General features: G+C 37.1%; 1 protein-coding gene across 1 annotated transcript; it reads right to left on the minus strand.

Annotated features, from left to right (window-relative positions):
* Positions 1–9117: 9117 nt before the first annotated feature.
* LOC113282025 lies at positions 9118–12057 on the minus strand. The gene is made up of 3 exons (XM_026530943.1): positions 11898–12057; positions 11159–11498; positions 9118–10997 (listed from the first exon to the last, which is right to left on the minus strand). The coding sequence occupies exons 1-3, from the start codon at positions 11969–11971 to the stop codon at positions 10764–10766; spliced, it is 648 nt and encodes a 215-aa protein (XP_026386728.1). The 5' UTR covers positions 11972–12057; the 3' UTR covers positions 9118–10763.
* Positions 12058–14926: the final 2869 nt, after the last annotated feature.

A 14926-nucleotide genomic window follows, 5' to 3' on the forward strand; every position in this document is an offset into this window, starting at 1 on the left:
TTCATGGAGTCCATTGGTTCATAAGATGCCAAAGTTTTATCCCAACCGAAATGTGTGCACATATTTCATCATCAAACACGTGTATATAGGAACATACGTGGAGAGTATGCGGACAAAATCATCAAAGCATGATGACATGTGCCCACAGCTAAGATTCCCATCCCGCCGACGTTGGATCTTTGCCCGAACAAATCTAAGGGCAGAAGTTAAAAAGACGTACCGGTAACACGATGTACTGCGGAGCACCAGATAACTCCCGAAGAGTTACTTTATCTCATCCCCAAAAGAAGCCAAGATCAACGGTGGAGAGAAAATGAACTGACATGGATGTGACGGGGGCAGAAGACACTTGCCTGACACGAGCAGGCACCTCAACTACCCGCATTAAACACTCTGAGCAGCATACGTGTCGATCAACCCGTGGAACGAACGAGGACGACTCTGCGTGATGAAGTAATAAACGAAGACCCCCGCGTGATGGACACAAAACACAAGAAGATAAGGTTCCAACGGTCCTCAGAGATGGGTCCCACACTCTAACCCTATAAATACCCCCTCTCCACCAAGAGTAAGGGGATCGGAAAATTGAGGAAGGGAAGGAGAGAGAGATTGTGAGTGTAAGTTAGTCCTTTACCATATACAGATCTATGTAAACCCCAAAGTCACTCGACTATCTTTGTAACCATCAAGTATATAGTGAAACAACAACCCCGTGGATGTAGGCCTTAGTGCTGAACCACGTAAATCCCAGTCTTATTTACATTTCAACACTTTATATTTGCCTAACGCTCCATGAGTTTTACTTTTATGCTTCGTTTTCTTTATCTTCTCCTACGTAAACGCCCCTCTCGATGTTATTGGATGAGGCTATGATAAACCCGAAGGTTTGGAGCCAAGGAATCAATGCCATTGTATTATCAGTGCGAGTCCGTACCTAGAGTGCGAATATTGTTTGTGAACATATAGATGCCTTCGTGATTTATGTGTTCACACCAAACAAATAAAGCACTAGTGGTTCTCAAATGCCGATGGGTCCAAAGACGAAAACATAATCTGTTTTTGTTTATTTATTTTACTATAATTGTTATTTTAGTGCAAGGTAAGTTTGGATAATTTCCTTCAACAGGTTTAGTCCATGATCCAAATTTTATACACCCCCTGTTTCTGGAAAAGAGATATTTTTATTTTTTCAATTTGGCCTATACTATTACTCAGTAATAAACTTTTTGGATAACTTAAAGTTTACATACTCTCTCTATTTCTGGAAAAGAGATACGTTCAGTTTTTCATTTTAGCCTATTTTTAGACTAAAATGAAAAACTGAACGTATCTCTTTTCCAAAAACAGAGGGAGTATGTAAACTTTAAGTTATCCAAAGAGTTTATTACTGAGTCATGTTATTTCGGGAGAAAGAATGGATGTGAGGAGGGAAAAAAAGCTAGTTAGATTGTAGTCGATGTCTAGACCAAGTCAAACAAAATGATAAAAGTGATGTTTTTTTTGAAAATACCAATCCTATCCTAATTAACCTAGCCATACTTCTGTCGAATTAATAAAATAATTGATCCATGATATTTATTTACCGTTAAACTTCTTGCCCTCGAACAGCCGAAACTTAGATACAAGAAGAACTGATACAACGGTAGTACAATAATTACATAATTGATTTCATTAATGAAATTATAATCTCAAGCAGCTAAATGCACATCAATAATTCCCATTAATATTTGATCTTCCTAATCCAAACAAAAAACCCTGCAATCAGTAATCAAACCAATATGCCATCGATCTGATGACACATGTGAAAATCATTTCAATCTTCGAAGAACAATTGAGTGAAGATAAAAGCTTAACACGTCTGTTTATTTATTTTTAACATTGACGATAGATGGTTCATCTCCATCACAGGGGATTGATTCTAGGTTAGCATTATAATCGTTAAACTTAAATTTGAGATGATGATGAATTTTATGAAAACGCAATGGTTTTTTATGATAGTTTCTATGATGAGGTTTCATTGTTCAACAGACTGTAACTTTCAAATTTTGGGGACGAAGATGTATTATTGATTTCTAACCTTTTGTGGGAGATCTTGACCGTTGAACTTAAGTTCAAGGACATGTTAGACATTTTCTCCCGCTTTTAGGAAGTCAATCTCTCCCATATTGTTTTATTTCCTCCTTGTAATCTTTCCCTCCACAAATCCATTTTTCCCTCCTATTAACATGTCTCGTTCTTTTTAATGTACTTATCAATTATTGTTTCTACAAAATTAGTGGATGTTGTTGCCATCCCACCTTATATGAATCTTGAGTTCATCAAATGTGTACCAACAAACCTTCATCATAAATTTAAAGAAAACATGCTTCAAAATAACTCAATTTGAAGAACAACATGATTATTTATTAGAAAACCTCAAATTTCTGAATCCTATAAACTAAACTCGGAAACCTTAATCGATTAATTTGCATAATTGGAAATGATAATCATAGAATAAAACGAAATATAAAAACCCTATATTTTCAAATCGTTTAAATTGAAGATTCGACAGAGAATGTTGGAAAAAAACCAGATCATCATAATTTGCATAATTGGAATTGATAATCATAGAATAAAACGAAATACAAAAACCCTATATTTTCAAATCATTTCAATCAGGTTCACTTCCACCTTCAAAACAAACTATGCAGCCTTAATTTTATTTTAATCTATACAATTAAATTGTCATTGTATAAATTTTTTGGTCGGAAGAAACTTTAACTAGAAGAAGTTGAAGACCGCCGAGAGTACAAAAAGAACCAAACTGGAGCGAGATAAATGTACACATCACTGCCACCACATCGGCTGCGCGAAGAGTAGGGCATCGATCAGGACGCCAAGTAGCATTACAACTAAAAGGGAAAAAAATTTGGTTGCGTACTTGTTTGACTTGACGATTTGCTGATGATATTGATCAATATGGATCAAAAAGAGAGAAAAATGTCGGAACAAAATTTGCTTGGCCCAGTAGCATATAACTATAACTCCCAGCTCCATCCCCAAAATAACCGTCATGAAACTTCTGATAGATACCTTTGAATCTTGAGTTCATCAAGTGCGTACAATTGGAGTTGATAATCAACAAACCTTCATCGTAAATTTGAAGAAGACATGCTTCAAAATAACTCAATTTGAAGAACAACATGATTATTTATTAGAAAACCTCAAAATTTTGAATCCTATAAACTAAACTCGGAAACCTTAATCGATTAATTTACATAATTTGAATTGATAATCATAAAAATAAAACGAAATACAAAAAACCTAGATTTTCAAATCGCTTGAATTTAAAATTTGACAAAAAAATTTGGAGAAAAACCCAGATCATCAGAACATAATCCTCTAAATAAATTCAATCAGGTTCACTTCCACCTTCAAAACAAACTATGCAACCTTAATTTTATTTTAATATATACAATTAAATTGTGATTGTATTAATTCTTTGGTCGGAAGAAACTTTAACTAGAAGAAGTTGAAGACCGTTGAGAGTACAAAAGAACCAAACTGGAGAAAGAGAGATAAATGTACACATCACTGCCACCACATCGGTTGCGCGAAGAGTAGAGCGTCGATCAGGACGCGGAGTAGCATTGTCACAAAACTAAAAGGGAAAAAAAATTGGTTACGTACTTGTGTGACTTGACGATTTGCTGATGATATTGATCAAAGATCACTTGAGTTTGATGCTAAAATATGGATCAAAAAAAGAGAGAAAAAAATGTCCGAACAAAATTTGCTTATCCCAGTAGCATATAAGTATAAGTCCCGGCTCAGTCCCCAAAATAACCGTCATGAAACTTCTGATAGAACCCTTTGAGATCCTGTACTTAAATCCATCTTACACGGGCATCGATATACTCTTGACTCCTTTTGGAAAACACAACAAAAGTCTCATCAAGATTCTTGAAGGCACAAACATTAGCAGCAGATCGACACGAAAAATCCTCCACCTTCAGGGCCAGTCCTGATATTTTTGTGTCCCCAAGCCAAGTAAATTTTTTTTTTGTGGTATCAAAAGAAGAAAGTCCTCGTATTGCTAGCCATAAAACTCCAACCAAGCAGTCCTAGGACTTATTTATGGGGTTCACAACTTCAACGCATGGCGCCCATTTAGGTGAAAATAATTTAGATGGACACATTGCACCCACCAGCACCAGGTAGAGATTCGTTTTGAAGGTCAGTGAAAAACGACACCATCACAACTGGGAGATGTTAAATTGCCAACCTCGGCATTATTTTGAGGGTTTTACACCCACGACTAAGATTATACGGCATTGCCTGCCAAGTGACTGCAGAAAATAATGGTATAGAACTAGTAGAACTTACATTCTTGTTCATTTCCAACTAGTAGAACTTACAGCCAACACCAACAATTTCCCCTTGTTCATTTCAAGAGTTGAGGGGTTTGTAACTTGTATAACCCTTTCATTTTGGTAAAACATGGTAAAAGATGAGTAGACAGGTCCCATATTGGCATAGTCCATTCTTCATCTGTTGGTCGGGATGGGCAAAAAGAACCAAAGTATTTTGAGTGCTCGATCGTTTTTGTTTTCAAGAAAATTATAGTTAGAAGAAAAAAATACAATTGCTTAAGAGGGGTAACCTTGGACTCTCAAAACAGACACTATAACAAAATTGGTCATTGACAATAGATCACATTCACAATGCTTTGCAAAACGATGTTGAAACGTGAGCTTTTTACAACACTTGGTCTAAAAAACCATTGTTGACAATAGACAGCACAGTTCAACACTATATGTAGGGATGGTCATGGGGCGGGTATGGGGTGGGTAGTGTCAATCCCAGTCACTGCCCCGTTCGTAAAAAAAATACCCATCCCCGCCCCGTTACTCATATGAATTGGGGTGGGGCAGGTATGGGGAATATTCATATGGGGCGTGTTTCCCATGAGTTATCCGTAACACTGAGTTAATACATAAATTTGATTATAATCAAAACTTAAATATGATTCAAACAAAAATAATAACGTAAGAACGACGCATTCTGAAATCTTAAATTCAGTAATTTATCTTAAAGTGAACAAAAGAATATGTTAATGACTTATTAGTTTTTCTGTTTTTTCCTGTCACGTTCTATCTTCGTCCACGTTAACCATTTCATTATCTGCTTCGTTTTTTCTATTTAACTTTTAGAGAATGTGTTTGATCACAAAAAAAAAGAACGAAAGTGATGAATGTACAAGAATGATCGAGAATATGATAAATGAAAGAAAGCTCGACTAAGTGGTGGAAGTATAAAAATTATATACATTGTTGCATAAAAGTCTAAGCCCCTAACTTGTGAAAGATACGGGGCGGGTATGGGGCGTGGACCTTGAATCCCATCCCCACCCCATCCCCGTAGGGTATTATCCATACCCGATCCCATCTCCATTTGTGCGGGTAAAACCCTACCCGAACGGGGCGGGTACCCACGGGGATGGGTTTGGGTGGGGCAAATGGCCATTCCTAACTATATGCTAATGTAAGAAAAATATTTTGTGACCGTTTTATTTGTGTGGCCCCAAGCAAGGCTTTCCTTGCTTATATGGAAGGGCCGGCCCTGTCCACCTTATAATCTTCAGAATACTCTTAACCCACGACCAACCAACGCTCGCGAGCAAGATTTTACTGGCGATAGGAAGCCTCAGACGCGAATTCCAAGTTTTCTATTTTCTTATCAGTTCGACACCAATAATCGCGAAGATTAACACTTCAAAACATATTACAATAGGTGCTCGTCGCATAGATTTCGTCGAGAGCTTTCAAATATATTAAAAAAAAAGTTCTAACTTATAATTTGAGAGATATTTAATTTTTATTTTATTTTTAATTTTAAAAAGAGAGAGAAAAGTAATAAGAAGAGAGACAAAATAAAGAAAAAGAAAAAGAAAGTGACTAAAATAAGTGAGAGAGAATTAATAGTTTTGCATCGTACATAAAATGACCAAATAAAGATCCCTTGAACGTAGGTGGACCAAACTGATTAGGGACCCCTTAAATTAGGACCAAATCATAATTTCTGCAAAATTAATAAAGGATGAAAGGTAGCAAGGGGAAAAAAAAAAAAAGGAAAACTAAGACCATCTCCAGTGAGGGAAGAAGGAATTCCCCTAAAATCCGAGGTGGCAACGAATCTTTTTGACGTGTAAAGAAATAAGGGAAGACCATGTCCTAAGGGTTGTTAAATAATAGGATCATCGATCGGTAAACTATATACCGATCCAAAACAGTTTCACGACCATAAAACAATTTCCCGACCAGTACATTTGGTGTGGTTTTTAAAATGAATACTAATCGTTAAAATGAATACCTATAGGTCAAATGAATACCGATCGATGTCTTGATAAAAAAAACTAATCGGTGAAATGTTTACCGATTGTTATTTTATTCCCCTATCGACCTATTGTTTACCTATCGGTGAACATTTTGTGTCATCCATTATTCACCTATTCCCTAATCAAATTCCCTATATATGGGTAGGGAAACAGGGTTTAAGGAAATTCCCAAGCCCTTAGAGCGTCCACAGTGGTGCGAGTATAACTAAAGACCAAAGACTAAAAAAAAGACCAAATTTGGGTTTAGTCCATCCTGTGGCGTAGCGGGTGACGAGTAAATTTGGTCGCGCGTTGATATAAAGTCCGCTTCATCGTCCAGCGTAGATAAAGATTACGCCTGGCATGGGGCGTTGATAAAGATAACGCCTGGTATGGGGCGTTGATAAAGATAACGCCTGGTATGGGGCGTGAACTATAGCAACGCCTGGTGTGTGGGACGGAGATTATACGTTCGCCCGGGTTCAAAAAAAAAAAAATATGGGGCGTTGATAAAGACAACGCCCCAAGCAAATTTCCTAAAGTTTTAAAACTATAGGCGTTGACTATATAAACGCCTCTCTTTAGGCGTTAAGAATATAAACGCCTGTTGCCCGCGTTAACTTTACGTACACCCGACGGGGCGTACATTTAACGGGGCGTACATTTTACCAACGCATGTTCGTTGGGCGTTAACTATACGAGTGCCTGATGAGTGGCGTAGACTATATCAGCGTCCGTGGTGTAGGCGGAGATTATATAAACGCCTGACTATATTTTGGTTTGGTCTTGGTCGCCGACCAAATTTGATCTGGTTTTTACTCTTTGATCAAATTTTGATCGATAGTCCATCCCACTGCGCCAGTCCACTGGACCAAATATTTGGGTTTACTCGTCCACTGCAGTTGCTCTTAGAAGATGGTATTTCCCCTCTATATGGGTATAAATCCCTCATTGGAGATGGTCTAAAGATAGAGAACGACATAACGAAATACTATTTTGTCCCTCAAGGATGAAAAATGACTTCGGCTCAGTAGAAAATCATTAGACTCAAAAAGCAAGGAAAAAAATATGATGGAAGATGAAGAAATACGAAAGGGTAAAAGAAAAACCGGAAAGCGAAAACAAATACATCAGGAGGATCTTACTTCACTCTCTTTCTTTCTTCAAATGAATTAAAAATGGGCATAATGTATCCATACATCTCCTAAAGGCTTATTTAAGGGGGTAACAACCATTATCCATAAAAACCACCACCACCTCCTTCTCTCACGAACACCAGAATCAATTGAACAAACCCCAAACTTCAAGTCTTAAGAATCACATTAAATGAATATCATTCTACTATTCATCTCTTAAAATTCTTAGCATGCACGTTAGTGATTAGTATCGTCATGGCCAACATTATAAGCAGTGGACACATAATATGCTTGGAAAAAAGTAGGGGCCAACTTTTTTCTTTAAAGCGAAGACAAAAAAACAAGTTACTAATTGTTGATCGATGTCGCATGCGTCAAAAATAAATTCATTTTCTTAAGTATGTGGTAAGAAAGAATTCGTTTCACAGGAGATTATTATTGTTATAAAATTTCTTAGTAACCAAGGGGGGATTGTATCAATGCAATAAAAGTAAATCAAAAGCAAATAAACAATTGGAGGTAATCAATAAGATGGAGATATTGGTCAAGGGATTGTATCATTCACAAACATGTATTTTTGTGAATAACTAGAATTGAAAATTTAATCTCTCATTTATCAAAAGTCCTAAAATATCTTGATCGCAAGAATATTCCGTTAATTTCTTAATTTCATCACAAACACATTAAAAGATGCACATGTGAATTCTACCTAGAAAGTAACCTAAAGTGTAAAAGCACAATTAAATTTAACTCCCTAAAAGCACTAAGTTCTATGGAATAAGAGTAATCAATGCAATCGAACGTTTAAAAGCACTAACCGATTTAACAAAGGTTATGATTCATATGTGATTATAGAGATGTATCACTGCAAGTAATAACCACACGATACTACTTATAATCAGGAATTGACAACTTTTACGTATTGAAAACCCTAATATAACTTAAGATAGCTTAAGAGATGAAGACTAATCTAATTGATTCCGGACTCAACCAAACTAGCATTCAAATTAGGGCTGTCAATGGGTACCCATTATCCGGATCCGGAACCGGACCCGGTATATTAGGGTCTGGTTCCGGGTCCTAAAGTTGGACCCATTAGCTACTTAGGACCCGGAGGGTAATTACCCGATTGGACCCAAATTTAAACGGGTAATACCCATTGGGTACCCGCGGGTATCGGGTACCCGTTTATTCATTCTTTTATTCATGTTTTTAGCAAAATTATAAGTATTTTTTCTAGTTTTAGCTTTGATATTTTACTCATTTAAATTTTTTCTCTTACATTTGATCTTTATTTAGTACATTCATAAGAAATAATAATAATTTTTTATAAAAATTACTTAAATCCGAGCTAAAAAGAGAAATATATTAAGTTTTTGAGATTTTTTAAATAGTTTTCTTTAGACCCAATGGGTACCCGGAACCGACGGGTACCCGGGTATTTAAACGGGTCCGGTTCTGGGTCCACAAGTTTAGGAACCAGACCCGGAAATGTTAGGAACCGGACCCGACCTTTATAAGTAGGGTCCGGGTCTGGGTCTAGTGATACCCGGGAAGACTCGGACCCGTTGACATCCCTAATTCAAATCATATGGAAATATAAACAATGAATCATAAACAATAAAGTTGAGACAAAACTAATTCATTGATGCAAATAACATGTTAAGAAATCAACTTTAAACCCTTAACCGATAATATGTGAATAAAAGAAAATGAAAAATAAAAAAAACAAACACTAGGAATATATACGGCTCTCTCCAAAAGGGCAAGTAGAAAATACATCATTTTTAAAAGTTGAAGAAGTTCTCTCTTTTATAGCTCTTCTTATCCTTCAAAACTGGGTCAAATCTTTAAAAGCCCATATACAATGACTGGGTCAAATCTTCGTGTAGAAACTCTGCCCAAAAATTATTGCCTGAAGTCCAAAAGTGACCGGAAGTGCCACCAGTACCGGCGAAAGTAACGGTCAACCGTCAAACTTGACGGTTGACTAATGGTCTTGGGAGTCAAGGTCAAACCAGCCACTAGGTCTGAGTCATGACCGAGTCAGTTATCTGACTCGGCTAGCCTTTTTGCACAGGCCAAATACGAAGTCACGCCATGGTGGCGCTTTAGCAGCAGTGATGCACCATATGGTGCATAATCCTTCAACCTAACCTTCAGCTTCATACACCATTCTCACATTGCTCAGCTGCAATTGCTCACACAAGCACTCATCTTCTGGCACTAACTCATCCCAGAACATCACACATAATGTAAACCCTTATAATCACCACCTGCAATACCCAGCTCAGGCCAATTCCATCTCTCGTCACAACCATCCCCTGCAACTCCATTCATAACATTTAACACCTGCAATAACAGCACCTCCATTACTTCTCTGCTAAATCAATCTCTCCTAGCCATCAGCTGCACAACCTGACCACAAAGGAACATAACTGTAATCCCATCCAACATCTGCAACAGCAACAAATCTGTAGCTTCCACCTTCTCAAATCCACAGCACAAACACTACCTGCAGTTGCAACTCATACTTCCTGTAGCAGCATCAGCTTCATCTTTGTCTTCACCATTGAACAACATCAAACAACAACATCTTGATTTACTGCACCACTCAGCTCAACAAACCTACACAGCCACAAACCCATTCTTGTTCTCAACTGATGGCAACAGTGAACACCACCAGAACCACAGCCGTACACTGCAACATAACCAGCACAATCTCCTTCATCTTAACTTAAAATACAGCTACTGAGTACCTGAACTACACAATAGAGTCCATCCTCCTGCCTGACATAACTAAACCTTCTCCCCAAAGAATATGTTTTAGCCTTCGAGGAACATCAGCTGGTTTAATCACACGTCCAACCTCACCTGATCCATCTTCATCGGTGGCAAACCCATCTACAAGTATCTTCTTTTTTTCCAATTTTGCCAGATAATGTTCAGCTAGACCCGATCTAGTATAAAAATCTTCTGGTTTCTTGCTCCTTAGTTTCACGACTAGAGGCTTCACCAAATGCATATCGCAATCCGTGGTTTGACCCATGATAAAATTGTCACAACTTTTGCAAACTCTGGCCTCATCATCCGTGGCTTTGCATTCCTCACAAGAGCAGAAATGTAAATGACTATAGAAAGTTGGAAGTGTAAGCGAATTACTCCGGACACGGAGATGAGAACGAGAACAGACATTTTCCTCAGCAAGTGCGACACCAGCTAAAATTCCCTTGAATACTTGATAATAAAATGAAATTCCAGCTTTTGAGAACTTAAGCTGAAGCAATGATTGGTTCTCTTAGCGCATTGCGTACAACAACTCCATATCCTCCATAGAGTTTTTTCTCATTGAAGTAAGCATACACATGAATCCAAGTCGATGCTTCAAGTCCTCCAGCATCTGACACTTTACATGAACTGATGAATCGTTCAAGTCTTTGGTCTGACATGTCCCACCAATCAAACCATTCAGACACCTCAAGACTGAGGCCAGAGGGAGCCTCATCCTGCAAACATCTTTATTGTCATTACATCATCTAGATATATACTGGAAAGATAGATAAAGTTTGGGGCTGCAAAGGTTTTTATACATCTTTATTTGTAATTGCATCAAAAGAAATTTGAAAAATAAATAAAATGAATTGTTATTATTATTATTATTACTCACTTTGTTCTCTTCTGTTGGTGTTAGATCTTCTTCATCATCTGCCTCACCTTCTTTTAAATATTCTTCTTCTGGGTAGGAATAGTCTATAGTACTCGTCGTAGAGAGGGCATCTTCTTCTGTTTGTTGTTTATAAGATTCTCGACTCATCATAGAGAGGGAATATTCTTCTGTTTGTTGTTGTTTATAAGATTCAACTGGTGAGAACTTGTCGGCGTTGCTGGCATTGACGTTGACAACGGTGGGAACAGCAACATCACAGGAATCACAAGATGAAAGAGGACCAAGTTTATTCCAATCAAGAGAACCAAATTGCAGGTCCTTTACATCCCCTTCTACACTACTGCCGGAGATTAAGATTAAGAGAAAAGATAAGACACTCTGTGTAAATTTGTTGCACAGACACCACAAACGAGCAATTCAAATTTTGTTATCTGAATATAATCATGAAGACAAACACACTAATATGACTGTCATCTTAGTTTTGATAGTTGATAGTTATACAGGTCTCAGACTCTCAGCCACACAAATTGTCCAAGATACATTCTTAAATCTGTGATATTAAAAAAAAAATCTAAAAAAAAAACATAACTACATGAGCCTACTGATTTAACTCAGAGAAGTCAAACAAAAGCATAAAGAAATATTTATTTAGCTTTGATCCTTGTTTATGAACATAACTAGATATAATTTAGAAAACATCCCTTGCGATAGAATCATAAACAGATCACGAGAATAATACCTTCTTGTCATCGTTACGCGAAACAAAGAAGCGGCAGGTATTTCACCTCCATAGATCTCCTTCCGCAAAACCATAAGGAAAAACCAATTAACAGGGGGTTAGTCGTGGGAGAGTTTGAGAGATTTTAATGGAGTTAGCAAATTCCCGGTTAGTCGTGAGAGAGTTTGTCAAAATCTTTTAAAATCTCTGTTAGTGGTGAGAGATTTATAGGGAGTTTCTAAAACTACCTCAAAATCCCTTAAACTCTCTGTTAGTGGTGAGAGATTTGATTAAAATCTTTTAAACTCCCTAGTCGTAAAACACTAGAGTCATAGGGAGTTTATAATTTGGGGGAGTTTGAGGGAGTTTCATGATGTTTTTGTGCTTGGACAAAATCTCTCAAAAAACAAGAGATTTCCCGGGAGTTTGGGTTAAACCCCCCAAATTGCCTAGACTCTCTCACACTCCCTCTAAATCCCTAGAGACTTAAATACATTAAAATCTCTCAAACTCTCCCACGACTAACCCCCTGTAAAAAAACCAACCGAGATCGATACAGACTTCCCGCCAGTTAAACGACCAACGAAGATTCCCAACCCTTTTTTTTTTAATACGTCCTGCTTCTGCAGCTGGCTCTTCGATTTATACTCAGTGAAAACAAACAGAACGGGAACGGGTTGAGAAAACCGGTCCAAACCCGTCTAGCCTGTTACTGAAATGCCGATGGATCGCTCAAAGATAAAGTAAAATCTGTTGTAGGGCTTACAACCCATAGGTGTGCAGCCCAAAACAGATGTCTTTTGGTTTTCCCATCTCCATGTATATACGTATATTATATCTAGGGCTGCACATGGTTCGGTTTTTATCGGTTTTTGGCAAAACCTAAACCGAAACCAAAGTACTCGGTTTTCCAATAATGAAAACCAATGAAACCATATAGCATATTCGGTTTCATTGGTTTCGGTTTCTACTCGGTTTTGTTAAAAACCATACGATTTTTGGTTAACCGAATGATTTATAAACAATAATGTGCCAGTGCTTTATAGTTTACACAAACAGTACACCCAATACTACAAGCGGCAGAAAAGTTTACTGGCAACATATCAGAGGCATAAATGACGAGCAACTAAAATGACAGCAAAAGGCTTTAACTCGAATAATCCTCCTAAGAGTCCTAACCATTCATTAACTACAATTCATCAGTGTGAAAAGATTCATTCTGATATGGTCACTATTAATCGGTTAACCAATTGGTTTTTGGTTCGGTTTTGAGATAAAACCTAAACCAAAACCAATACTTTTGGTTATCTGAAACTGACAACCATTAATAAACCATAACAATATGGTTTCGGTTCGGTTCGGTTTAAAATCTTCGGTTTCGGTTTCGGTTTTCGGTTCTGGTTCGGTTTTGTACAGACCTAATTATATCCATGTAACCTAATAACCCTGATTAATATAGAATTCTTCTCTTCCTCTTTTCTTATCTTTTATACTACAAAACCTTATCACGCACGAGCTCTAACCCTGCGGCAATGAATTTTGATTTTTTTTTTGGTTGCTATCAAATACATACGTTGGAATCAATGGAATCGTCATCGTAAAATTTAGCTAAGTTGGATTTTTTTTCCATATATATATTTTCTTCTCTTCAAATACAGATTCATATTCATCCGTGATGCCTTGATTTGATCTGATTTTGGCATAGGCGTCAAATATATTCATGAATGTGTATGTACGAAGGAGGAATTACTTTCATTAGTCTAATCGTTTGTAATTTTGAGATTTGCTTGCAGATCTAGAGTTAGATCGGATTTAGATTTTCCCTGTTTTTGATTTCTTTTTCCCATGTGTTTTTAATTTTGTATGATTCAATGGTGCACTAGTTTTAATTTAATTCGATGGTGCACTAATTTGTCTAGTATAAACTATATCCATGCAAATACGATAAACAATTGTATGATTACATTTTATAATACTAATACGTTTGTCCGTTTGTGGCGTGATTGATTATCTTACAGGGAAAATGGGAGAACGGAAATTTGTTCGAGAGGAGGAAGAAAATCATTATTCGGTGATCCTGTTTGTTCGCGAGGAGAAAGGAAAGTCCCCAATTCGGTCCAGTCCAACCCTGCCGATTCAACACGGCCGATCCATCCCAGTCGATCCAACTCGACCGATCCATCCCTGTCGATCCAGCCCGACAGATCCAACATGGTCTGATCTTCTGTTACAACTGAGTCATGTTCTGGTTATGGGACTCACGCGACTAAGGCTTTTATAGTTTTGTGTATACATCGGGAACCAAAGTCTGCGGTATGTAACTATAATTTTGGCTTTTACATTGAGTACTCGCTAGGCTTATTTATTTGTTTTAGAACATGCCTAGTTTTGTTTATTTTGTCTTAAGATAAGTCCACATTATATAAATGGTCAATTTAAATTATGATTGCTAATCTCGATCATTAAGAATTTTGGTCTTAATGTTATTTATTCTCTTGAATATGATATTGGCTATAGTTGAATGGTGTCTTTTGTTCAATTGGTTGTAACAACTCCAATGTATTATTTGGGGTTTAGAAGTACTTGGACCATTATAGCGTACTTGATATTGTCTCCCCAAATTCGAATGTTTCGTGGAATGTAATCCACGTGCTAGACTATTACAGAGTTGCAAATAAAATCACATGTATTCCAATTTTTGTGGAAGAACACATAAAAGATGATATGAGTCAGAAAATTTCCATTTCTTTACTTTATCCATGATATGAAACAATATATGTTTAAGTATGACAACAAGAGAACTATCTTTAGTAATATACTCAACCTAAAGTACATGGTTGACATGTGTAGTGATATTCTCTTGGCCTGTCGAGATAAAGAAATTTCTCAAATTAAGCTTAATGTAGCAAAATTCAAAATGGAAAAAACCCCGAAGTAAACTGACTCATATAAAGCATGTGAAAAGGGACATATATATCATGAGGTAGAGGTATCAATTGAACATGGGATGAAGCTAAGATGTAATTCTAGCTCTCACCAAAGAGTTGGGA

Source organism: Papaver somniferum, chromosome 5 (assembly GCF_003573695.1).
Source record: "Papaver somniferum cultivar HN1 chromosome 5, ASM357369v1, whole genome shotgun sequence".
Lineage (NCBI taxonomy): Eukaryota > Viridiplantae > Streptophyta > Magnoliopsida > Ranunculales > Papaveraceae > Papaver > Papaver somniferum.

Excerpts from the sequence above, each read along its gene's own strand:
- LOC113282025 (XM_026530943.1), bottom strand. The coding sequence starts at position 11,971 with ATGGTTTTGCGGAAGGAGATCTATGGAGGTGAAATACCTGCCGCTTCT. Across the intron at positions 11,499-11,897 it reads CGCGTAACGATGACAAGAAG|TAGTGTAGAAGGGGATGTAA; the intron begins GTATTATTCTCG and ends AATCTCCGGCAG. Across the intron at positions 10,998-11,158 it reads CACCAACAGAAGAGAACAAA|GATGAGGCTCCCTCTGGCCT; the intron begins GTGAGTAATAAT and ends AGATGTTTGCAG.